At 37.8% G+C, this 26,897-nt stretch overlaps 1 protein-coding gene across 2 annotated transcripts in view; it reads left to right on the forward strand.

Annotated features, from left to right (window-relative positions):
- Nucleotides 1-26,897, forward strand: part of DLGAP1 (DLG associated protein 1) — a 104,679-nt gene that overhangs the window by 21,262 nt on the left and 56,520 nt on the right. The window contains exons 3-4 of one of the 2 annotated variants that reach the window (XM_063299135.1): nucleotides 17,922-18,099; nucleotides 20,920-21,167. In XM_063299135.1, the coding sequence (XP_063155205.1) occupies nucleotides 17,922-18,099; nucleotides 20,920-21,167 (426 nt within the window). The remainder of the gene's footprint in view (nucleotides 1-17,921; nucleotides 18,100-20,919; nucleotides 21,168-26,897) is intronic. The other variant, XM_063299137.1, reaches the window with a different exon arrangement.

Here is a 26,897-nt window from a genome sequence, read left to right on the forward strand (position 1 = left end):
GTTTGGCCTGTTCTGGAGGGCTATCTTATAATTAAGCTGTTATTAAACTAATGACTAGTTCTGGCTTAACTATGATGATTGTAAGTAGTCCAGTTATGCTATGAAGAAAGTAGTACAACAGCTACAAATGAGGTTGGATGGGGATTGAGAAGTAACCAACAAAGTAGTCTAATTCTAATCAGAACATTAGCGTAGACTGAGTGGCTGAGCATAAGAAAAGCCAAATTTAAAAGTAATATAAGGCATAAGGGCTTCATCAGAATTGTAGGACCCAATGCATGTTGTTTATAGTTCTGGTTTAGCAGCCTGAACTGGTAGAGCATGGCCCATGAATCTGCCAGAAGGAAAAGACATAGCTGGCTAAATCCTTGAATTATTACCTGGCTTGAATGATGGAAAAACAGTTTCAGGACCAAGTGAATGGCAATGGTATGATTATACTACCATTTTCTCTTCAGTGAGTAGCTGTTGGAGGAAAGCAAGTCTTTAGAGAGGTGATAGGTATGAAGTTACAGGATGTAGTGCATAAAGCAGTTTACAAGTGCTATATATAAACAGCAACAAGATACAAAACCAAAGCTCTAAAATACTTAAATTTTGAAAACTGAAGACTTTTGGTTTAAGAGAGAAATCTTGAAGTTACGTCTCCGTGGAGATGTTGCTGTTTCTCTTGCCAATAAAATGCTAAAGTATGCAGATTTGCAGTGATATAGGATGAAAATGTATCAGTTGCAATTCAGTTTTTAAAAAGATCCTGGAAGTATTTTCCAAAGAATATTTAACATGGCTGATACTAAAATTGTTGATGATAATGAATGAGGCACAATAATAATATATACTTTCAAATTTGTTTCTAAAGAAGAGGCGGTTTTCAAAAAGCCTCCAGATTTGCTAATTTTTATATGAAGTGAATTTTGTGTTACTATGCAATCTTCCCTCTGATACATTTAGAGACTTAAAAATAAATTTTATTTTCTATTTTAATTCAAAAATTTTAAAGAATTATTCTGACTCAGAGTAATATCTGATAAGGCTTACTTGTAATGCTGCAGTGCTAACCTTCAGCAGACCACACTTGGCTTCATCATCAGTGACTGCTAACAACCTTAATCCAAAAGCTTTATTTTTATCTTAATAGAAATATATTGGCCACCATGTTTGTGTGTGACTCTGTTTTTGCAGGATGACAGAGGTATTCTCTGGAGAAAATATATTTCAAGTACTGTTTGCAATGAGAAAGAAGTGCCTATTTATTTTTGTCTTCCTATGTAGCAGACCAGAACTGTAGAACGTTATTGCTAATAACCTTTAATCCTGCTGGGCTTTTATACAAAATCTTAGTGCACAGACACCTTTTCTCCCTCCAGAAATGTCATTCCTTTGTTTTGTTAGATTACAACAAATAATAGTGTAATTGAATTCCAGGAGTTTTTTTCACCCAAAATTAGTGATAATGAAAGCTGTGTTAATTAAGAAGTTGCCTGTGAAATCTTTCTCCTACTAATATTCAGAATATTTTTATGATCCCTGGTTGGCAATATTTCAAAACTGCAAAAGAAACTTCAGGACACTGTGAAACTTTTATTTATATTTGCATTCTTATTCAGTAGGGTTTTTTTTCTTGGATTGTTTCTTCTGTTCATCTGTTAAAATCATGCTTTTTGATGGGCCTCCAAATACTGCTCACCTTTTTATTATTCAGGCCTAGCCCCATAAATAAAGCAGCTTCTTTGGTAAGTTGCGTCACAGCAAAATTTAAATAGTCTGAGATGTTAGCCATGAAGCATTAAAAGTTACACTTTTGAAAAGTTGTATCTGCGTGAGGCATTTTTTTAAAAGTGGAATTTTGTTTGGTTTATTTATTTATTTAAACGAAACAGGAACAATGGAGAAAAATACATTAAAAATAACAAAAGGAAAAGAGAGGAACAAACAATGCAATTACATGATAAATTGTATCTATAAGGGATTATCATGTATATATAGCTGTGTGTGTGTATGAATTTTTAAATAACAGTTTCAATAAAAGCCACATTTCATTGCAATTTGTCTATGCATAATCTTCTATACTCAATTCATTCATAGGACACAAGTAATATCAGGTCTTTGATCCTGGGTAATTGGGGACATTTTTGAATTCAATAATTATTTTGGCATCTTCTCCCCTCATCCCAAATTTGTTCAGGTTTGGGAGAGTTATTGTGATGACAGACAGACAGAGTCCCTTGTCTTTTATGTAATTTCTTTCCAATATTTCATGGGTTTGGAAATAATAACAAAGTAGGGAAAGCATGCAGATCATAGCTTCTGGAACTCTTTATGACTGCTTAATAGTAGCTTTGCTCTGGGCCATGTGACTCAGGCAAAGAAAGAAGGTGTTGGCACCATTCAGGACTGCTGCCCAACTGCCGATCCCACAAGGATGTACTAAGGGAAATTTTCTTTTTGTTGCTGTTGTTTGCTTTGGTCCACAACCCCTGGCCCGATACAGCCCATTTTCAAATTCAATCTTTCTTTAGCTGAATTCTCCCTCCCACACCAAATTCAGTCCTGTTCTGTTCCATTTTCAGAGAGTTATCATGTTGACAGACAGAGTCCTGATTCCTCTATACAATTTCTTTCCAACATTCCGTTGTGTTGGAAAGACTAAAAGAAAGACAGCCTGATCATATTTTTTAAATGCCAAGAGTAAGATACGTAAGCCAATGTGTTTGCATTTAAATTTCAGAAAAGATAAAAATATATTTGAATCAGTGAGGGTGAGCATGAGTAGACTTCCTAGTTTAGATGGAAGGTTTATGGATTATATTTCGGAGTACATTTACATGCTTGTATCCATGCTTATGCAAAGGTGTCAGAGCAAAAAAAAATCAAAGTGACAGTCTGGCATAAAATAAAATCAGATTTGAGGGACCGTAGAGGAAACTTTAAGAGGATTTATACTAACAAGTAGCTACAATGAGAACATACAAAATAAAGGTTCTATATGAGATTAATGGGGAACATAAGATTGGTGGGAGATGTAGAGTAGTTTCAAAGATTTCAATATCTATGTGCAAAAGATGGGAGGACTTGCCTCACCCATCCTATAATTGTGTCTTTCATTTTTCTTTCTCAAATGCAGAACTTTACATTTTTCCCTGTTTAAATCTATCCTGTTGATTTCAGCCCACTACTCAAGCCTGTCTAAATCATTTCAATCTTCTCTTTTTCTTTTAAAGTGTTAGCTACCCTATGACACGCCTGTACTCAGCCATGGCCTCCTGCTTGCTAATCACATATCTAGGCTTCCAGGCCAGAACACAATCAAATGTAGTGTGTTAGCTTTGCTGAAAATAAGGTGAGGGAAGGTGTTATTTTCGATTCTCAGAAAAGCTTCTGCAGATGGCCTGGCAACAGAAATTGAGCTAGCAACAGAGGAGACTTTGGGAAGAAAAAGAAAGGAGGAAAACTGGAATTGAGATTTTTGCAAAAATGGCCAACAACCAAAATGTAGTAGACAGCAATGGTTGTTGAAGATGGGTTGTTACTTTTATTAACGAACAATGGGGGCTGGTAAACCTGAGTTGGGTTGGGCAGTGTTTGTATTTCTGAAGTGTATTGTTGGACTCAATCCAAAGAACAGAAAAGGTGAAGAGCATAGAGGGACAATAACTAACCAATGCAGAGGGCATAATGGGGTGCCAGAAGATTGCAGAAAAATCAATGTTTTCATTAACTAGTGAGAAAATTGCCACTCTTTGCAATTGCCACTAAAATTAGGAAAAGGAAGAGTCAGAAAAGAATGGTTCAAACATAAAGTCAAGTCACATCATACTCCATAAATATGCATGTCTGGAGAGGCTTTAGACTATTCTGCCTTGACTGCGGGTTAAAATTACTCTTTGAAAGGCAAGTTTAAAAATCAAGCTTCAGAAAGAGATGAAAGAGGAAGTGTGGAGATGGACTCATTTTTCTGTAACCATAAATCATTCTTGCTATCACTTACTAAGGAATGTAGCCAGGCTACTGAAATTAAAAATTTCTGAGGGGAAAAAAAGTAACTTGCTTGCTTGCTTTGATGCTCATTTGCTTGAATAAAGGGATAAGATAAACTGGAGTCTTGCACTGGTCTGTCAAATCCTCTGAACTCATACATGTACTCTATGACACATCCCTTCTAGTTCTCTGTCATCTGCAGACTTTCTAAGTATCCCCTTAACTCCCTCATCCAAAACAAAATGTTTAACAGCACAAGGCTGAAGACACAGCCCTTTGGCACACTATTGCAAATTCCCTCCAAGTTGGTGACATTAATAAGCAGTCTTTGGGTATTTATTCAGACAACTGTGAAGAGTGGTATAATCTAGCTCACATTTCACCATTTTATTCAGGAGAATATCATGAGGCACTCTGTAAAATACTTTGTTGAGGTCCAGGTACACTTTATATACTGCACTTCCTTGATACTATGCTAGTAACTGTATTCGAGAAGAAGATAAGATAAAGTTAGACTGGCACAATTTGTGTGCGACAAACCTACGCTGGGACTTGTTAATTGTACCATGCCTATCCAAGGGCTCACAAACATGTTGCTTGATAATGTTAGAAGACTTTGCCCTGTACTGTATGGATATCAAACTGGCAGGCCTGTAATTTCTCAGATCTTCCTTCCTCCCCTTTTTGAAGATGGGGATGACATTTGCTGTCCTTCTGTCTGCTAAGAGCTCACCAATCCTTTGGGAATTCTCAGTGATTACCAAGAGCAATTTTGTGAGACCCTCTCAAGCTCATTCTGTACCCTGAGATGTAATCCAGCTGACCCTGGAAACTTGAATTCATTTAAATTAGATACGTTCTCTCATCCTTTCCTTCTCTGTCGTAAGCTTCAGTTCCCTTTTACCCCAGAGGCATTATCAGTTAAGGCTACATTTCCCTTTTGAGAGAAAATAGATGCAAAATAGAAGTCAAGAAGTTCTGCCTTCTGACCATTGCCGATTACTTCTTAACTACTTTTTCCTTTCAGTTGACCTACACTGTCTTTGCTTTCCTTTTATTTCTAACACACCCAAAGAACTATTATTTTGAGTTAATTTCAATATCTCTCACAAGCCTCAGCTCATTCTGAGCTTTTCTTTTTCTGACAGAGTTCCTACAGTTTCCAGAGAGTAGGTTGCATTCTTCATTGGTTATGCTTCCTTCCTTACATTTTCTATACATGTTCCTTTTTCTCTTCAGTATTTTAGAGAGCTCTGCATGTATCACACCGGCCACTCTAGTTTTTTTCCTCTTTTTCCTTCTTGTGCAAATTGTTTGCAATTGCACCTTCAGCATTTCATTTCACTGAATTTCCCATTCCTCCTGGATCTGAAGCTGTGGGATCTGACCTACCTTCCTTCAGAGTGCATCAAAACCAGCTCTATGCAGACCTGACTCTTCTCAGTTGTTCCTCCTCTGTATATCACAAATTCAAGGATAACATGATTACTTTCTCCCAAAGTATCCATCACCTTCACTTCTTCAACCAATCTGTCCCTGTTGCTGAGGTTTAGATCAAGCCTGGTAGACCTCTTTGTTCTTTCTTACATCTTCTAACAAATAAAATTTACATCTTACATCTTCTAACAAATTCAATTGTCATGTACTTATCATGAGTATCATCCCAGCAAGTTTCAGTTATGTCTATCACATCATTTTTGTCTTCCTGAGTTAGGATTTCTAGTTCTTCCTATTTATTGTCCTTACACTGTGAATCTATGTAGAAACATCTGAGGTTTTGAGTCTTCAACCTGGTCTTCTGCTTCTCCTTGTTTTCTTCTTTCTTGACCACAGTCCTTGGCTGCATATTCTTTCTTCCCAGAGTCTCTGGGAGTTGGGTAGCATATAAATTTAATAAATAGTATTATTTTTCTGCTTTTGCCACATTCAACCTTTTATTCTAGTTTAATAGCCTACTGATAAGACTGGTGAGGCACCTGCTAAATGCTTCCCTTTTTTTTTTAAGATGTACCACATCTCTTCACAGTTCTTGTGAAGGTAGCATAACCTTGTCAAAGAATCCAAACCATTCTTGATGACATATTTTGTATAACCAGTTGTTGACTTCCAAGATTCCAATTAGATTGCTGATTCTTGGTGTTGAATCAGAAAACCTCAATTCAATATTCCTTCCCCATGCCTAAACAAAGATAGAATGTATGGTACATCAGAGATTATATTGTCTTTCTTGCATAAAGTCATTTCAGTTTTCATCAGAGCAACAGCTTTCACGTATAGGATATTTAATTGTTCTGTGGGTTTTTTTCCCTATCTAAATCTCTACTGAGCTGCTTTTGAGCTCCTTGAAAAAAAGGAAGGACACAAATGTGATACATTACTTTAGATTAGATGAATAGATTCCTTATTATAACAACATAGCTTTTCTTTTTAGTATGCTGCTTTCACATATATAATTATTGCAAGACCTGCTGTGTCTGGATAGGCTGAGAACTAGATATAGGCAAGCTAACTGAAACTACATGAAAACAAAAGTGGACAATAGTGGTTTTACTCCACTACTTGATGAGGTCAATAAAGAACTGATTGCAGTCAAGCTTTTCTTGAAGGCAACTGGTGCCAGGATCATCTTTCATTATCTCTACTGCTGACAAGGTTGTCTCTCCTCTTAGTGGATGTGACCCTAACAGCCATTTCACCTTACCAATTTTGCTTTATATTGTTGTAATATGTTCCACTTTGAATTTGTCATTCAGAAGATTAGCAACTGCAAAATTAGAGTGTCTTTTGACTTGCCAGCAGCATGACATTCATGGTTTTTTGCATATACATTGAATTGCAGCTCTGCAGTCTTGTTCCAGAATTCTGAAATTCTCCATTGTCCATTAGTTTTAATGCAAGTGTGGGCAAATGTTTTGGCATGAAAGCTATATGTATTACCCAGGGTAGAAAGCTGTACATATGCACACACCAAGCATATGCACTCATATGCCTATGCAAATATAACCTTGTCCTTCCCTCCTTCCCAACTGTGCTAGATATGAGGTTATCTGAGAGAATTCCTCCTTGCGTTCTCTTCTTTGATAAGAAAAACTATTGCACTGGCAAAAAGAGTGCAGGAAAGGTTCCACTTGTATCCGTTTCCTATGGAAAATATTTCTGCAGAAATACAGTTAGTTCTATGCCCAACCTAGGTTATCTGGAGCTGGCTAGAAGAGGTGACAATAAAATCTATTCTGCGATCAGCCAACCACCGCACATACCCACAAAACTTCTATTGTCTCTTTTTTGAACTTGGCACCTGTTCATCAGTACTCAAGAACTTTTGCAATAAAGGCCTTTTCTCTTTATGTTCAAAAAAGTTGTGATAATTGATGTAATACTATACTCAAAGTATACAATGAACATGATACTTTTAATATGGAACAGAAGGAGGAGTTTCTGAATGATTTCAACATTGTCAGCTTATTCAAGAGAACGCAGGGTTTCATGTAACCCAGACCCAAATCATGATCAGATCTTTGAACTGATCCCTGTAATGAACTGGACTAGAAGCTGATATAATTAATACAACCAAAAAGTACATGTTCTCTTATTAAGTATATAAAATAACTCTGACATGGATACCATAGACAGCAAATTTGGGTGTTCTACTCCCATCATATTTCAGAACAGAATGAACTCTAGCATCTTTCTGTAAGGTGACAATTCTGTGTACACCCCTTTAAAGTAATGTGATACAGTGCACATGCATTAGTAATGTAATCCTTCTCCCTGTTGGATTATGGCTCATGCAGTTAAAAATACATTCAATTCTACATGCCTATTCTAAGTCTCCTTCAGTGTTTACTTTCAGTTTATTTTACTTTAAGGTTAAAATTAAGCCTCTGAATACAGTATATTCTGATGTTAATAAAGGAGATGGGCAAATAGACAATTTGAGTTCTAATAATCATAGCTTGGCTACTAGCATTTGTATTAACCTTGAATATTGATACTGGTTTATTTTAAATGGAAACCATTATCTGGGTTTGCAGGATGGGCTTTCTTTTGTTGTATTATTAGATTGCATGGGGTCCAAAGACATCGTAACACCCGGCTGAGTCAAAGTCCATTCAAGAACTAATTTTTATACAACATATTTATGGGGGAGGAAGAGGCTATACTGTGATTCCTGTGTCCCTGGGCTTTACTTACTAAGAAAATCAGCAGAAATCGACTTCAGACTGAACCAAGACTGATAGCATAAGGGAGAGAGAAGAGACTTGATAGGTTTATGCAAAGATTTGATTCAAATATTTGTTCCAAAGGCAACATCACTGAATCTCCTGATTGAATCAGATGTCTCTGAATCAGTTCAATGATTCAAAAAAATCAATTTGACTTGATTTGCTAGTTCAAATTAGATGAGAGTAGACCTTCACACCACTAATACTTAATCCTTTCCTTGCCAATCATCTGTTCTCTTAAGATTATTTCTGTCCAAGCAGTCTTGAAAGAGAGAGTGGAGAAAAGAAGCTTGTAGTTCCATGCAGCCCAGCCTTATAATCTATTACTCCACACTGAACTTTAGATGTTGATTTGCATTTCCTTATAACAGTATAGTCCTCCTATGTATAATTTCAAAGTGCCTCCATTTGTGGCAATTTGACCTGGTTGCTGAGTGTTGACGGGATGAGCAGTTAAAAATATGAACAGATGGGATCTTGCAATTCCACTGAGGGAAGACAGAACAGCTTTTAAAGGTTAGAGAAAAGTGTGATGTTCCTATTTCAAAGACAGCTTTCTTTTTGGGTACTTTTAGACAAAGTGTTTGTAATTAGCTTCCATAAAGGACAGCCACAGTTGGATTTATGCACATATATCTGTGGCTGTTGCCTCTTGGCAGTCAACACTACATGTGCAATTGCCACGTCATCATTTTCAGCAAAACAAGTTGACATCAAATGGCTACTTCAGAAATCAGTCCAATGCATGTTTTAGAATGATGATAAAATCAGAACATGAAATGGCCTCTTGGTTTTCTTCAGTCAAGGATGGGTCCACAGGTTCTTTCCTCAATGCTTTTTCATATCTTTCATAACTGAACGCAATCAGTGTCTCTTCTTTCTTTTGTTTCCAGAACTTTGTAAATCCTTAATTTCTCAGTGAACAGAGGAGATTCATTTCAGAGAGAGAGAAAATGGTTTTCCTCACTGCTATTCACTGAAAAAGACTCATGTCCAACTCCTTCTGACTGAAGCATGCATGGGGCTTCAATGGACACCCAACACGTTAAAGTAAAGCCTGAGAGCTTGGTGTGATTCCTGCACTGCCAAGTCCTTGATCCCTTTTAAGCAAACAGAGTATCCTACTTGATGAAAATGCTTCTAACAGTATATATGATTACTCTGCCTTCTCATACTTGCAAAGTGCACCAGCAGTTGGGGCAGGCAGCAACATCACCATCTGGCATAATCTCATTTCCATCCTTTTTAATTATAGGCGAGGCATACATATTTATTTAAAAATTCCTGTAGTTACAGTTAGTATGAGTGGCAGAATTTGCACCAATGTTTCTTAAATATAAACTATTGAATAGATTCCTTGTATATGACTCCCATGCAGAAAAAATGCCTAATTTCTGTGGTTAGAAAGCCTAACTTAAAAAGCTTTGTATTCATTACTGTAGGTTTCCTACCATAAGTAGCATTTGTTCTAAGATCTGTAGATACTATCCTATATATTTATATCTTTCAATAATGCCATCCTTTATTTTTTTAAAGTACACTGTAGTACATTTTTATATATTATAAATATTTATAGCACATCCATGCTGTTTGCTTGGAAATTTACTATCATCTCAAGAAGAAATAATGTTCTGCTAAGTTAAGTGCTTGCCTTTTCTTGTAGAAAGTTATACACATTTCAGCTGAGTGTTTGAAAACTTTCATAGGGAAAAAGCACAGATACTTCAGTGCATGTTGGAAATAGTTTGAACGTACATATACCTTATATTCATTATGTGACATGTAGCTTCTTTTTTTTAAAGTCAATCTATAAATTCTATGCCCCTGCTCACACAGTATTTTAAGACAAGTTTGTTTTTTATGCTGTGTGGATAATTTAGGGGGGCAATGGAATTAAATTTACTCTCCCCATCTTGCTCTTCAGCAAAGGATCATTACCTTGTCATGGTGCTGGAGCTTGAGCACCTCAATGATGCCACGAGCTAAACCGTGAAGGGCCACCCAAGACGGGAAGGTCATGACAGAGAGGTCAGACTAAATGCGATCCCTGGGGAAGGTAATGGCAACCCACCCCAGTATTCTTGCCGTGAAAACTAAATGGATCAGTACAACCAGAGATATGTCGGTATACCATTGGAAGATGAGACCCCCAGGTCGGAAGATGGTCAAAATGCTACTGGGGAGGAACAGAGGATGAGTTCAACTAGCCCCAGACATGATGACACAGCTAGCTCAAAGCCGAAAGGACGGCTAGTGGCTGAGGGTCCTGGTGGTGAACGGCGAATCCGATGTTCTAAGGATCAACACACCATTGGAACCTGAAATGTAAGATCTATGAGCCAGGGCAAACTGGATGTGGTTATTGGTGAGATGTCAAGATTAAGATAGACATTTTGGGCATCAGTGAACTGAAATGGACTGGAATGGGCCACTTCACTTCAAATGACCACCAGATCTACTACTGTGGACAAGAGGACCACAGAAGAAATGGAGTAGCCTTCATAATTAATAGTAAAGTGGCTAAAGTAGTGCTTGGATACAATCCAAAAAATGACAGAATGATCTCAATTCGAATTCAGGGCAAGCCATCTAACATCACAGTGATCCAAATATACGCCCCAACCACAGATGCTGAAGAAGCTGAAGTAGAGCAGTTCTATGAGGATCTGCAGCACCTACTGGACAACACGCCTAAAAGAGATGTACTCTTAGTAGATAGAGTGAGGTTGAATGGGCCTTAAGAAGCATTGCTAATAACAACGCAGCAGGAGATGACGGCATCCCAGCTGAACTGTTCAAAATCTTGCAAGATGATGCTGTCAAGGTAATGCATGCTATATGCCAGCAAATTTGGAAAACACAAGAATGGCCATCAGATTGGAAAAAATCAACTTATATTCCCATACCAAAAAAGGGGAACACTAAAGAATGTTCAAACTATCGAACAGTGGCACTGATTTCACATGCCAGTAAGGTAATGCTCAAGATCCTGCAAGGTAGACTTCAGCAATTCATGGAGCGAGAATTGCCAGATGTACAAGCTGGGTTTAGAAAAGGCAGAGGAACTAGAGACCAAATTGCCAATATCCGCTGGATAATGGAAAAAGCCAGGGAGTTTCAGAAAAACATCTATTTCTGTTTTATTGACTATTCTAAAGCCTTTGACTGTGTGGACCATAACAAATTGTGGCAAGTTCTTAGTGGTATGGGGATACCAAGTCATCTTGTCTGCCTCCTGAAGAATCTGTATAACGACCAAGTAGCAACAGTAAGAACAGACCACGTAACAACAGACTGGTTTAAGATTGGGAAAGGAGTACGGCAGGGCTGTATACTCTCACCCTACCTATTCAACTTGTACGCAGAACACATCATGTGACATGCTGGGCTTGAGGAATCCAAGGCTGGAGTTAAAATCACTGGAGGAAACATTAACTATCTCAGATATGCAGATGATACCACTTTGATGGCTGAAAGCGAAGAGGAACTGAGGAGCCTTATGATGAAGGTGAAAGAAGAAAGTGCAAAACCTGGCTTGCAGCTAAAACTCAAAAAAACCAAGAGTATGGCAACCAGCTTGTTTGATAACTGGCAAATAGAGGGAGAAAATGTAGAAGCAGTGAAAGACTTTGTATTCCTAGGTGCAAAGATTACTGCAGATGCTGACTGCAGTCAGGAAATCAGAAGACGCTTAATCCTTGGGAGAAGAGCAATGACAAATCTCGATAAAATAGTTAAGAGCAGAGACATCACACTGACAACAAAGGTCCGCATAGTTAAAGCAATGGTGTTCTCTGTAGTAACATATGGCTGCGAGAGCTGGACCATAAGGAAGGCTGAGAGAAGGAAGATAGATGCTTTTGAACTGTGGTGTTGGAGGAAAATTCTGAGAGTGCCTTGGACTGCAAGAAGATCAAAACAGTCCATACTCCAGGAAATAAAGCCAGACTGCTCACTTGAGGGAATGATATTAAAGGCAAAACTGAAATACTTTGGCCACATCATGAGAAGACAGGACACCCTGGAGAAGATGCTGATGCTGATGCTAGGGAAAGTGGAGGGCAAAAGGAAGAGGGGCCGACCAAGGGCAAGGTGGATGGATGATATTCTAGAGGTGACGGACTCGTCCCTGGGGGAGCTGGGGGTGTTGACGACCAACAGGAAGCTCTGGCGTGGGCTGGTCCATGAAGTCACGAAGAGTCAGAAGTGACTGAACGAATAAACAGCAACCCCGTCTTGCTAGTTCCAATGTGAATTGGTCTTCTGTGTGTTTTTAACTAAAAACAAGAAATGGAGACCCACACAATAATATTTACATAATGTATTGCCTGATATCCCCCAAAGAATGCAAACCACTTTTATCATATTCAGAATATCTGTCTTTATTTTTAAAATCCTTGTACTGAGAGAGCCCCACAGAAATTCATTCAATTCTCCTCTCTTTCTCAGCTAGATAAAATTATACAGCACCAAAGACAAATGAACTAAATTATCAATTATTTTGAATAGGTTGCCAACTGAATGTTTTTTTCTATTTATGATAGCTCCTGATTAGTATGCACATTTTAAGATGCACAATCAGAATGTACATTCATTGGAAAATCCATGAATTGCATATGGAAAACACTGGTTTCACACTAAATCAGTGTTTGAAATTGCTTTTATTTACAGTAGTCTGCCTTAAGTCTGTGTGTATGTGTGTGTGTTTAAAGAATAAGTTTATGTTTCAACCTATGCTACATCTTGATTAAAATAATAGTTCTTAGAATTACTGTACATGGTTGACAGGAGATGAATAAGACACAGAAAAAAATGAATAGAAATCATTCTAGTTTTTCTTTTAGGCTTTTGTACTTCATCATGTAAGTATACATCATCCATCATTAAGCAACAGGTCTGTTCAAAACCCATTATCCATTATTTTATATATAATGAGTTATATCAGATTGTATTATATAAGCCAGCAATCATCTGGCTGTCAGAACAGCAGATTTGCCAGGTATATGCAGGGTAGTACAAATCTCTGTGGGTATTGTTGGGTAAAAGTACTTAATCACCCTACAAATGAACCCTAGTTTTTTAGAACAGAAAAATCGTGCTCTGACCATGCCAAGAAACAGTAAAGAGGAGGCTGGCAAACCAATTCTGGAAAAGCATCTTTTTAAAAAGTCTACTGAATAATGTGTATTCTTCAGAAAGGAATTCATATCCAAGTTACAACTCCCATTGAGCTGGATTGCTGTTTCCAGGTGCCATTTGAATAGCATGTTTCCTGTCATCCAATCTTCAAGTCACCATCATGAGGTTTTGTCATAGTTTGTAATTAATTTATTTTCATGCAGAATTAGGAATGAGAGCCAGTTTTGTTGTAGTGATTAAGACAATGGTCTAGAAATGTGGAGACTGTGAATTCCAGTCCTGCCTTAGGCATGAAGCCAGCCAGGTGACCTTGGGCTAGTCTCTCTCAGCCTAGGAAGGAGACAATGGCAACCCACCTCCAAAATCTTGCCAAGAAAACTTCAGGGACCAGTCCAGGGAGTCGCCAGGAGTCAACATTGACTCGAAGGGACACACCACAAAATTAGGATTACAGTTTCATAGCATTAGCCTTGGGCATTTTCATGTTTCAAACAAAGAATAAAACAATATATATGTCTTTTGATTAAAGCTCATCTTTTTAATCTCACATAGAATTGAGGGCTGGGATGGCATGATGCTTCCTTTGGAATTTGCCAAACTGCAGATTCAAATTGCTTCCCATAAGACTGGTTACAAATTATTAAAAGATAATCTCTGTCAGGCTCCCCAATCAAATGTTTCCAGAGCATCTTATTGGACTCACATCCATCTTCTAGTAACCCATGTCAGACCACGAGTCACCGGCAGGGAGGGGGAGCTGGACTGGAGTGTGAATCATTTTGTTTGGGCTAGATGCTCCCTGACCCAAGGTCAATGGGCAAGAAACCTGGCATGAGGAGGAGGGGCGCATACCTATGGGGGTAGTGGGGGGGAATTAGAAGCTTTTATGAATTTAAATTGTAGAATGTGCGGGAAATGCCATTCGCAGCTTTCATTCTGTACTGGACGCTTCACTTCATTAAATAGATTTATAGGCATTTGCTTATGGGTCGTGATTGAGTTAAAGCTCGAGTGACCAGTCATTGACAATCTCCGCCTAATTCATATTATAGCATTTAAACTGGAACGCACTGTTCAATGACAAGCATCCCCAGTCTTATCTTGAGATACATGAGTAGTTCCTAGAAAGAAGCTATTGATTCATTATCTGCCATCAGATCAGTGCCGACTCTTAGCAATCACATAGACAGAACTTCTCAGGATGATCTGTCCCCACCCTGGTCCTTCAGGTCTTCCAACAGTCCACCTATCACCACTGTAATTGAGTCCTTCCATTTTACTGCTGGTTGTCCTCTTCTTCTCTTTCCTTCCACCTTTCCCAGCATTATAGGCTTCTCTAGAGACCTAGCATTTTGCATAATATATCTCAAGTATAATAATTTGATCCTGGTCATTTGTGCCTTGAATGAGAACTCTGGAATGATTTGTTCAATGATCCATTTGTTTTCTTGGCTGTCCATGGAATTCTCAGGACACTTGTCCAACATAACATTTAAAAATATCATTTTTTTTCTATCCTGCTTCTTCAAAGTCTAACTTTCACTTTCAAAGTGAAAGGAAAAACCATTGCCTGCACAGATTCAATCTTTGTAGGTATAGACATATCCTGGCATCTAAATATCTTTTTCAAAGCCTTCATTGCTACTCTACCAAGTTCTGGTCTGCAGCATTTTGCTTAACTGCTGGCTCATTTACAGTTGATAATTAATCCTAAAAGGCAGCGTCTATCCACCACTTCAATATCTTCACTGTCAATTCTAAGGCTGATTGTTCTACCTGTTGTCATTACTTCGGTCATCTTTGTATTTAATCTTAGTCCCTTTTTCACTGTTCTCCTTGACTTCTAGAGCCTGCAGATCACTTGCATTGTCAGCTATCAGAATATCACAAGTTACTGATGTTTCTTCCTCCAGTTTTAAAACCACACTCACCTTCTTCCAATTCAACTTCCTTCAAAATATATTCCACATATATAGCAGGTTGAATAAATGTATTATTTATTCAATAAATAATTGAATAAAGTACACAGGGGAGAGGAGAGTGTACAGCCTTGTCTCATTCTTTTGCCAGCCTGGAGCCGTTCTGCTTCGCCATGTTCCTGTGTGGCTTCTGTGGCTTCCTGTCCTGTATATGAGTTACACATGAGGACAATGAGAATTTCTGGGATTCACATTTTTCTCAGCATATTCCATGACATGATCAATACAATCAAAGGACTTTCTATAATCCATGAAGCACATGTTGATTTCTTTTTTATATTCTTTAGCTTTCTCGGATATTCAGAATGCATCAGCAATAATGTCTCATGTTCTTCAGCCTTTTCTAATGCCAGCTTGAACATCTTCCTTTCCATGTAAGGCTTTAATCTGCATTGGCTGTTCCTAAGCATTATTTCCTAGCATGTGAAATTAAGAATATTGTACAATAGTTTGCCCAGTCTGTTAAGACTTTTTGGGGGGGGGGGTATTGGTATTGGTACATAGATTGACATTCAATCTCTTGACCTCTAGATTTGCTGGCATACTTTGGTTAGAATCTTTACAGATTCTTCTTCAGGTGCTTACCATACTTCCATCAATTCCTGTAGCTTCCCAATTTCATAATGATTGGAGTGCTGATCTAACTCCATCTTCTAATACTAGGAAGAAACTATTACTTACCCTTAATCATATCCACCACTTTTTTTCATAAAACTTTTATCTCCAAAACTGTAATTCCTGATTAAATATTTTCTGCAAAGTAAAAATTTCCCTGTCTTCACCACATCTCCTCTGTAAAATATGCTTTTTCACTTTATGCTTTGTAGGAAGACTCTGGATTGCAAATCTAATTCTTGCCACTAAATCTTTTCTGCTTTTCCTGCAAGCCTTTCAGAAGGTTTCAGGAAAAGCACTGTTATACACAGTGATTCTATCACACTATTTTCTGACATACAGGTAGTCCTCGCTTACTGACTGCCTTGTTCAGTGACCATTTAAAGTTATGACGGTGCTGAAAAAAATAACTTTATGAACAATGCCTGTATTTATGATCTTCACAACATCCCTCAGTCACATGACCACCATTATAGTCAGTATGCATTGTCCTGTGCCTGTCTTGCTGTTTTCCTTTTTCCCCACTCTTGCAGAGTAGAGTGATTGGAGAGGAAGGGATTATAAGAGAGTAATCAGGCACACAATGGGAAATACAATGGGCTTTATTGCTTTCAACATGTATTTCCCATTGTGTGCCTGCTTACTCTCTTGTAATCCCTTCCTCTCCAATGAATGCAAATACAAACATTAATTCACTTCTTGCTAATTGACCCAGCATTCCAAAGGACAGGGGAATGGTTAGGAGGCACACGAAAGCTGAAGGTGTGAAACTTCTTGTCAGTTTCAAGCAGCTATCACAGCACCTTGGTGAGCATTCCAAAGGGCAGGGGAGTGGGAAAATGGAAAGCACAGTCATGATCACATGATTTCCCACTTAGTGACTGCTTCGCTTAACAACAGTCCTGCCTGTCCCAAACATGGTTGCTAAACAAGGACTACCTGTAACATCAATTAAGATTTCTAGAGAAATGGCTGCATGAAATTATGTAATAAATGCTTTGTTGAAATGTTTTTTTCTGCATATTCTCAGTGTTAACTAAGGATTGTAGCTTGAAGACACTTCAGGCACAGTTACAATCCTTGTCTGAAAAATTTAAAGAGAACACTTTAAGAAGTCAACTTGTTTCTATAATCTACTTATTTTCTTTAAAAAAAAAAAGACAGCCTCTGTATGCCCTTTGTGTTAGATTACTGCCTTTGCTTCTCAGTCTGTCATGATAGAACTGTGTCTTGCTTTACAACATGTTGTCAATATTATTATTGCTATAATATTGCTGTCAATGGGAGCCAGTTTGGTGTAGTGGTTAAGCCACCAGGCTAGAAACCAGGAGATCATCAGTTCTAGTCCTGCTTTAGGCATGAAAGCCAACTGGGTGACTTTGGGCCAGTCACTCTCAGCCCTAGGAAGTAGGCAATGGCAAACCACTTCTGAAAAATCTGTCAAGAAAACTGCGGGGACTAATCCAAGCAGTTGCCAGGAGTCAAAAACTGACTTGAAGACACACACTCAGAAAAAAATGCTGTCAATAACTCTAGTGCAGATACTGTTGCTACTACTACTACTAATAATATATTAAATGTATTTGCTGGCCAACTCCCAGTGATTCTGGGTAGTTTACAAATTATTAAAAACATTTAAAAAAACAAAGAAACAACACAGAATATACAAAAACAACATCACAAAAGAAGCAAAAAATGGCAGAGAAAACAGACTTGGATGGGAGGGAAAGAAAACAAACCCAGATGATACTGTTTTGACAGTTTGTCCTCAGACTCAGAAAGATTATTTGAACAAATGAATAGGAACAGCCCCCTTCCTGGAGGCTGCATTCTAAGTTTACATATAGCTATGGGTCACTGGGTCAGTTTTTTGTTTGTGAATTTTTTGGTGGTTGCTTCGCTGTGATAGAAAATATTGTCCTTAATTATCATAGATGAAAAGTAGATATGGCACAGTGACTTATTGTTGCTTTTCCCCTTTAAGGATATCCAGTGAACATTCTCCAAAGCTTCAGATCCGAAGCCACAGTTACCTGAGGGCAGTGAGTGAAGTTTCAATCAATAGGAGTTTGGATAGCTTGGACCCTGCGGCTCTGCTTACCTCTCCTAAGTTCCGTTCCCGGAATGAGAGCTACATGAGGGCAATGAGCACTATTAGTCAGGTGAGTAACATGCTTGTACAAGGCTTTTACCAGTCAGGAGGGACACACAGGGCCACAACTAGGGTCTGTGTCACCCAGGACAAACATGGATTCTATGCCCATTTTGGTGCCCACCCAGTGCTCATTTTGGCGACCCCCCAGCGCAGCGCACATGCCCCTCTTGCCCCCCCCCCCAGTTGCAGCCCTGGGGACACAAATCTAAAACACAGGTGGCTGAGCTACTTTCCCTAGGATGCTGCCTACTTCCTCAGGAGCATAACACCATTCACTGGAGCATAACATTCAAGTGACTCCAATTACAAATTCCTCCTTTCATGCACACCACAGCAACCTAGATGACACCAATTCATACTTTCTGACCTGAATTTTACCTCTTTCATTCATAATCAAACCTATACCTTAACTTCCTTGCATGTACTATATTAATCAGCTTCAATCCACAAGATCAGACTACCTTCATTCAGATGTATTACATCCTTCCTCTTCCTTTTTATCTTAGCGACATAGACATACAGTCTATCTACTGTACTTGTTTTTCCTTTCCTTTTGTCAATTCATAGTCTTCATGATCTTCTCTTAAATTCCAAGTTGCAATCTATACCTATGGTGGTCACCAGATAGGGCCATAGATATTGGTCTCTTCCACCCATTGTGTCATTATTCAATCATTATTCAACCATTATTCAATCATAATCCTTTTTTGTAATATACAGTACCAGTTGGTTCTTGTACATTTTGGCCAGTATGCCATAAATACAACTACAGTCCAATTTTATACTAAGTAGGCTTATGCTATTCTGTACAACCAAGGATCTTTAAGAGACTACATTACAAGCCAACAACTGTTGCCCATATCCTACCAACTCAGGGCAACTCACAAGTTCTTGATTTGATCACTTTTGTTGAATATATCCTGTTTTAAATATTTTAGTTATTTTGATTTTGTGAATGCTGTATCTATCTTGTTTTGTTTTAAAGTGAACGTTTTAAAGGATTTGTTAATTACACTTTTTAAAAATTAGGCTCAATGGGATTGTACTTGTAAGAGAAATTGGAATGTAACAGAAGCATATATTTTAGTCATTGCACATAAAGTTACTATTTCTTGTAATTCTGTGCATGAATTTTGTAGTATTTTATCTGTTTTTGAGTTGTAGAATTAATTTGCTTCCTTTTTAAACAAAGCAATTTTATTTCTGTCCCTGCCACTCATGAAAAATAACTTGAAGTATTCTTACTTCAGAAGACAAAGGGGAAATTATTTGGGCATACATTTCCTTTTATTCTCCAGTGATTTTATATTATCAAGAAAACCCTTTCTGTACCGAGGCAAGCTGGCAATACCATGATTAATTTATTCCTGATTCTACTAATACACCCACCATTGAAAGCTTGAAATCCTGACGTAAAGCAGCTGAAAAGAAAGATACTTATATTTAAGGAATCTTATCCACACACAGAGAACCCCAGGGACTCTTCTATATTCATATAAAATAGTTTCCTCACTAAATCACAAGGAAAGCTATGGATCTCTTAGGATGGATAGTGAAGTCAACAGAATACTGTGACATAATAGGTTATTACATGGTTGGCTTCCATATTGTCTTTGAATATAAATGATCTGTCAGTCTTATTTTGGATTTGAAACTCAATTGTTTAATAGGCTTTTATGTCACTAGTAGCAACTTGCAGCATATAAGTTACTTCAGGGTTTAAGAGGTTCACTGCTGGATCTTAGCAGCATGTTCAGAATTTTATCATTTAGAAGTTAAGGAAAACCTTTGTAAGCAGCAACAGACACCCTGCACCTAATTTTCTTGCATGTTCTTGAACAAATAGAAAACGTTATCTTAGTAATGACTTTCCAACATTTGCATTTTTTCTGTGCAGAAGTCTCTACAGAGACTACTAGCAGTGCTTGTAGTGAAGTCTATAGCATATCAGAGAGGAAAGGCAGAAAGAGACGTACCATGATGGTTTTAAACAGCAGTCCTGCACTGGCCATGGCATCTTATTGCCTCTTAGACAGTACTGTTGCCACTGTTCATTGCCTTGTTGTACTGGAATTTTGCCTTTAAAAAAAAAACCCCGTCTATAGGAAATGAAATCTCTGGGTACATCTTCAGCATTAAAATGTATAAAGATCTTCCAAAATGCAAAGAATAGCAAATATGTGAGAAAAACATATATATTGCATAATGCATCCCATGACAATAGTCATAAGCCAATGTGGAGGACTTGTGTGAGTGATTGACATAAATGTTTGCCTGAAATATAACAAACTCCGTTAGTAATTTGTCTTCAACCACAATATTTTGTCACCTTCTTATTTACTAACCACTCACTATTCTTTAATCATACATTCCCTATATCAGTTTACTGTTTCATTGATTTATTGTATTGATTCCTGTCCCTTTATATAACATGCTTTAAAAAAATCCAGGTGGATTTTTTGGCATCAAGTGCATTCTACGCATTTGACTTAGAAACTTGGCGTAATTGAAGTTTCATGTCTTTCTTTGGTACTTTTGCAATTAATATGGACAGTTTGTATCATGCTGTAGAGAACTGAAAAATAAAGAGATTTCTATTTGTAATGGAACATGAAAATATTCCACTTACAGTATATCCTTATATATTTCAAAAACTTACAAACCCAAGAGGAAATGTTTTATATAACTTCTACCCTATTTTGTGATACTTCACAGTGGGAAAATAAAATTTTGTTCCCTCTTCTTCATGGTGCTACTTGGTGCTGCAAATTGCACTTTCTACTGATTATGATTGGATGTAATTAAACTGCATGCTTTTTGCCTGCAGGTGAGTGAGATGGAAGTAAATGGCCAGTTTGAATCAGTCTGTGAGTCTGTATTCAGCGAACTAGAGTCTCAGGCAGTAGAGGCCCTGGATCTGCCGATGCCTGGGTGTTTCCGCATGAGGAGCCACAGCTATGTGCGAGCAATCGAAAAGGGCTGTTCCCAGGATGATGAATGTCTGTCTTTGAGATCCTCATCTCCACCTCGCACAACCACCACTGTGAGGACCATCCAAAGCAGCACTGGTAGGTTGTCATTGGATTGCTCTCCATTCATACTTTTGAATGTTAAATGTAATCACCTAAATGGCCCTTTTGAACTGTAGAGTCTGTGAATTCTATGATCCTTCATGTCCTATATAGCCACTTGCTTCATTCTTCTTAGATGTCCCTTAAAACTGGTATTGCCTCTCTGTCTTTTGTTGACTGCTGCTGATAATTGTGCATAGTGAGAACACTCTGTGGTTGCTTATGCTCAGACAATTAGTCCTTTTTTAGTAAAACAGGCAGTCCTCGAGTTACAACGGCAATTGGGACCAGGATTGCCATTGCTAAGTGATGTGGTTGTAAAGTGCGATGTTACGTGACCACATTGCTTAGTGACAGTAGTCCCAGTTCCTGTCATAACCCCAGGACCACACAGATCATTAAGCAGGAAGAGGCAAGAGTTCCAGGCAAAGGAGTGGAGGTGGGGGGAATGCTGCAGGTGAGGATGCTGCGGGTGGGCACTGGGGAGCGTGGGCGGGCCAATGGGGGCTGCAAGGAGGCGCTGGGGAACGCGGGTAGGCCGGGGAAGGCTGTGGGCAGGGGGTGCTGTGGGCAGGCATGCGCTATAGACGTGGGTGGGTGGGGAGTGCGGCAGGTGTGCGTGCACTATGGAGTGCAAGCAGCCAAAGGGGTGCTATGGAGTACAAGATCTCTGGGATATTTTACTCTGTAGTAGGGCTCCTCGGCAGAAAAAGCGGCGGGAGCGACTTATGGGAGTGACTTGTGACCTCCCCTGCCAGCTTCCCCATTGACTTTGCATGTGGGAAGCTGGCAGGGAAGGTCGCAAATGGCAATCACATGTCCACGGCTCACTGCAACACTGTACTCACAAGCTGGGTGACTAAGTGCTGGGATCGTGATCGCTTGACCATGGGGATGCTGCGACGGCTGCAACTTTATGGACCAGTTGTAAGTCCCTGCTGTCGTAATTTTGAACAGTCACTGAACAAGTTAAGACAGCTTTTGTAATGGTGTACATGGTAACAACATCACAACAACCTTTTCTTTGCACTTATGATTTTAGATTGCATTTGTGCATCCTGCTTTGCTATTGCTAGGCAAAGGTTTGTTGCTATACAAGATGCAGGTAGACTACTTTTGTGTTGCCATATTGGTAAGACCATCTCTCCAACATTCCTCTATGAACTTGAATTTAACATGCATGCCTCAGTTGCCCATCTGTGAAATAAATTAATCTTATAAAAATAATAACACCATGACTGAGAAAGAAATAAAGAGCCTAAACTTTCACAAATAATATATAGCCTTGGTAGAGATTTGCAAACTAACCAACTAACTAACAAACTATACACACACACACACACACACACACACACACTGTACATATATTCAGAACAGTCCTATATTAAGCATCAATTGTACGAAGTTGAGTCCTTCCAAACAGCCATCTTACAGTCCTGATAAACTGAGTTTCTTCATTATGGTCAATGGCACAATAGAACTGCAGTAAAATACTCAGCTCTTGATGGGCTCTACATACAATAAAATAACATTTTTGCAAATTAACAAATTAAATTAAGAAATTAAATTAAATTAAATTAAAGAATTGAATTGAATTGAATTGAACAAACTACATCATTCTAATCCAACAATAAAAATGAATATAAAATAAATTTGAGTGGCCTGGAATTTAATTACAAGGGGTGCACAAATATACTTACTATGATATCCATTACGTATGGATAGTCCTGAAGGATAAAAAGACATCCTTAAACAGCAGGTGTGGTTGACCATCTCCCTATGACCATCTTCTTGATGGAGAATCAAAGTAGGTACACACTGGGTGACTTGGTAAATGTTTTAAGAAGTTTCAATCATACTGATTTCAGTGGTACAGAACTCACATTCATGATAGGAATTTTCTTCCCTTGGATCATCTTTGTAATTTACATTTAAGGATTTTCTGGTATTCCTACTATAAAACTATAAAATTATGAAGTACAGAATACTCCTATTATTGTTACATTTTGAGCTGACATCAGCATGTTTCTGGATTAATATGTGTGTTAAAGATACATATGGTCTTCTTGGCTATGTCCCCAGTATTTGGAATATCAAGATATCAGGAATCGTGAATGTTCCAGACTTGGCGAAAATAATTATCATACCACCTGATCTGCATCAGTGCATTGCTGCTCTGTGTGGTCTTTCAACATTTGATTCATTGTGGGTTGGTTGTTTTTTTTTTAATATCAATTAGCAAGGAAGACATTTTTTTAATAATAGGGTCTATAATATTATTTTGCATATACCCTAATTTTCCAGATCCTTTGTCATTGTTGTTGTAGTTATTATTTCATTAGTACTTTTTATGTACAGTAGTTCATTTTATTGATTCGTTTAGCAAATAGGCTCCACTAAACAATAGATAAACTGAGTTTTGTTGTAACAATAAATCTTAACAATTTTTTTTAGATAGTCTTTTTTTTTTGGATAAGAACTTTATTATGTTATATTTCAAGTATAGTTAAAATACAAAACAGAAAGTACAGTAAAGATAGAAAATAAAGCTAAAGAAAAAAGAAAAAAACTATAAAAGTGAAAATAGATAGAAAATAGAAACAGAAAGTGACTTCTGACTACCTCCAATACAGATATAACTACAATTTTAAAAAAGTAATCTCTTACCACTAATTAATCCAATTAACATTATTTCTATCACAACAAACCATCTAATCATTAAAAACCCACAATCAAAACTTCATTGTTTTCCAATACAAGCAAGTAATCTAAAAGAGGTTGCAATGAAGAGACAAATCTAGAAACAGTATGATCTCTTATTAAAGCTGTTAACTTCGCCATTTGAGCCAAGTCCATGAGTTTAATAATCCATTCTTCCACTGCAGGTATTTGTGGATCTTTCCACTGTTACATCTTAACAATTTATGAATGACATACTGTAACAATATGTATTTATTTCCGAAACCTAACCGAAATATCTGCATTATTAAAATGTGTAATTGTGCTGGGAATGCATTGATCAGAAACTCCATCGATATGCACTCAGGTTACATGCAGAACAAGAGAAGGAAAGTTCTGGGTGTTTTCCTCATCAAAATAACACAAATATTGGAAGAAGTGAATCTTGATAGTGAATCTTCCCACACTAAGATTTATTGTATGAGGAGGATACTAATGAGGCAGTTTCGAGTTTTGCAAATTTCAGAAGCTATACATGATGAGTACAATGTGATGGCATTAAATCTAAAATGCAACAAAAGCACTTTTAAAAAATCTAGTCTGAAGAAATCATATAATGAACCCAGGGAACAAATCATGTCTTGGACTGCATGAAAAGACAGGCAGAATTGAAGATTCTTTTGACAAATAAAATTTTCCACTAACTTGAATCAGTCTTAAAAGTTTTAGCCTTTTCCTTTAAAAAAAGCTTTAATGAATAATTATCGTCATTATAAATAATCCAAATGCTTAATTTACTCTTCTAGGATTACAGTTTGCATGCAGTAAAAAAAAAATCCTATTTCAAAACCAAGGAATGACAGCACTAGTTTTGATAAAGCTGAAGAACTGAGAGGAGACGGGCCTCTTCAGATAAGCACTGACAGGCCCTGGGGTTCTTTGTGCGTTCTCCCAGTGGTGGTTTAATTAGGCAATTGTGGTTCCTACTGCATCTAGTCAGTTGCTGGCTATTGTGAATTCTGCATTTGTTTTGACTGCTGGAGGTCAGTAGGGCAGCTGGCTTTGAATTTTTTAACTATTTCCCCAAGCCTGATTGCATAGCTTTCCTTTTTTATACCTAATTTTCTTATACCTGGACAATGTACAGCAATCAGTTAATTCAGGCAATTTATGTTATTATGTCCATTTAGCTACTCCTTTGTACACATAAAAGCGCCCCTCCCCCTTATGGCAGAATTCTCTGAAAAGATAAAAATGCCTTCTAGTACTTAATACTCTGTTCCATGGGCTTGCAACTTTCTTAGCCTTTGACATGCTGGGGGTCACAATCCCAAAAGTCAGGATAAGAATGAAATGAAATGAAAAGTGAACAATTAAGTGAAGTTGACATGATTATCCCATGTATTTAATTATTTTTCCCTCTTTTGCACTGAAATTATAATTTGGTGGTAACCTTCAGCCAGACATACCCAAACTCTAGGGAGCAGATGACAACCTGCAGCCACCAGTTCTCTTGTTCTGGTTTAGAACTTTCCCTTGCTTCCCTCCTGATAATCCCTTCCCTTAGTTAGTACCAAGAAAGGAGGGGTTTTTTTTATTTTATAAACCCTTATGGGAGGGGCGTATATATGAGGAGGGGGAATGTCATGGTCTTTATCTGTATCCATATTTCACTTTTGAATACAGGTAGTCCTCGGCCTATGTCCATTCGTTCAGCAACTGTTCAAACTTGCAACAGTGCTGAACAAGAGGGACTTATGAACAGTCCTTGGAGTTCTGGCTGTCACAGCATCCCTGCAGTCACATGACCACAATCCAGGCACTTGGCAGCCAGCTCAGATTTCTGACCGTCACAGCGTCCCATGGTCATGTGATTGCAATTTGTGACCTTCCCTGCCGGCTTCCTACAAGCAAAGTTAGTGGGGAAGCCAGCAGGAAGCTGGAAGTCACAGTCATGTGAGGTTCTGGCTTAACGACCCACGCAGTCCTCACTTAACAATGGCAACCGGAACTGCAGGAACTGGTCACTAAGCAGTGTGGTCACATGACATCACGCTTTACAACCGTGTCACTTAGAAATGGCAATTCCAGTCCCAATTGCCATTGTTAACTGAGTACTACTTGTATTTAATTATGAGTAAAGGAGCAGCTGAAACTCTTTAACACAATGTGTAGCTTAGCCTTTAGTATCAATATAATTAACTTCTAATTTCAGATACAATTTTCTTTCTCTGTTGTTGTTAGGGGAATTTTTTTGAGATAATTCTTACAATTAAATAATCAGTTTCAGCTATATAGCTGAACACTGCATTCAAGACAAAAGTGTATTTCTGATTTCATATAATGGCATTCGATATGCTATAACTATTTCTTTTTCTTTGAATGGGTTTTCTTCTTTTGGACTTTTTGTAATTATTACCAGATTTGGACATTACTTTTTTTCGCATTGCTAAAGAATGCACAAGGATTTTATATGTCATAAATCAGCTCAGATCGAGAACTACCCAGTTCAAGAATCCTGGATCCAATTAAGTAATGTGTAAAAATTGCACAGTGAGGCAGAAAAATAACACAACTGGTGTCATACAAGCAGTTTGTCTCTAGAATAACCTAAAGCTAATTTTATGCAGAATTAATGTCTTTTCATAGAACATGGCTTATGATCAATCAATATCATAGCAGCATTTAAGACTAATTAGCAATTTGGAAATAGATACTATAGTTTTGAAAGTCTATCCTTCATCATACTTTTCTACCATTAACCTGCATATTTGTCTGATGCTGAAAATCATCAGTGCTCAGTTGAGAAAATCATTTTTCAAACTGCCACAAGCATTACTGAAACTCTAAATAAATAATGTCTGTTTTATTTCACTCCTACCACATGCTTCTTAGCCCTAACAAATAACTCCAATAGCTTAGTAAAACAGGCTGTACCATTACAGAAGCTACATAGATTCTTTTTAGCAGGACTTGCTCTTTTACAATATATCCATATGCTTGATAAATATTTTTAACAGTTCTTTCCACCAATATACCTGAATCCACTTAGCTG

This window comes from Candoia aspera, chromosome 3, assembly GCF_035149785.1.
Source record: "Candoia aspera isolate rCanAsp1 chromosome 3, rCanAsp1.hap2, whole genome shotgun sequence".
In the NCBI taxonomy this organism is placed as follows: domain Eukaryota; kingdom Metazoa; phylum Chordata; class Lepidosauria; order Squamata; family Boidae; genus Candoia; species Candoia aspera.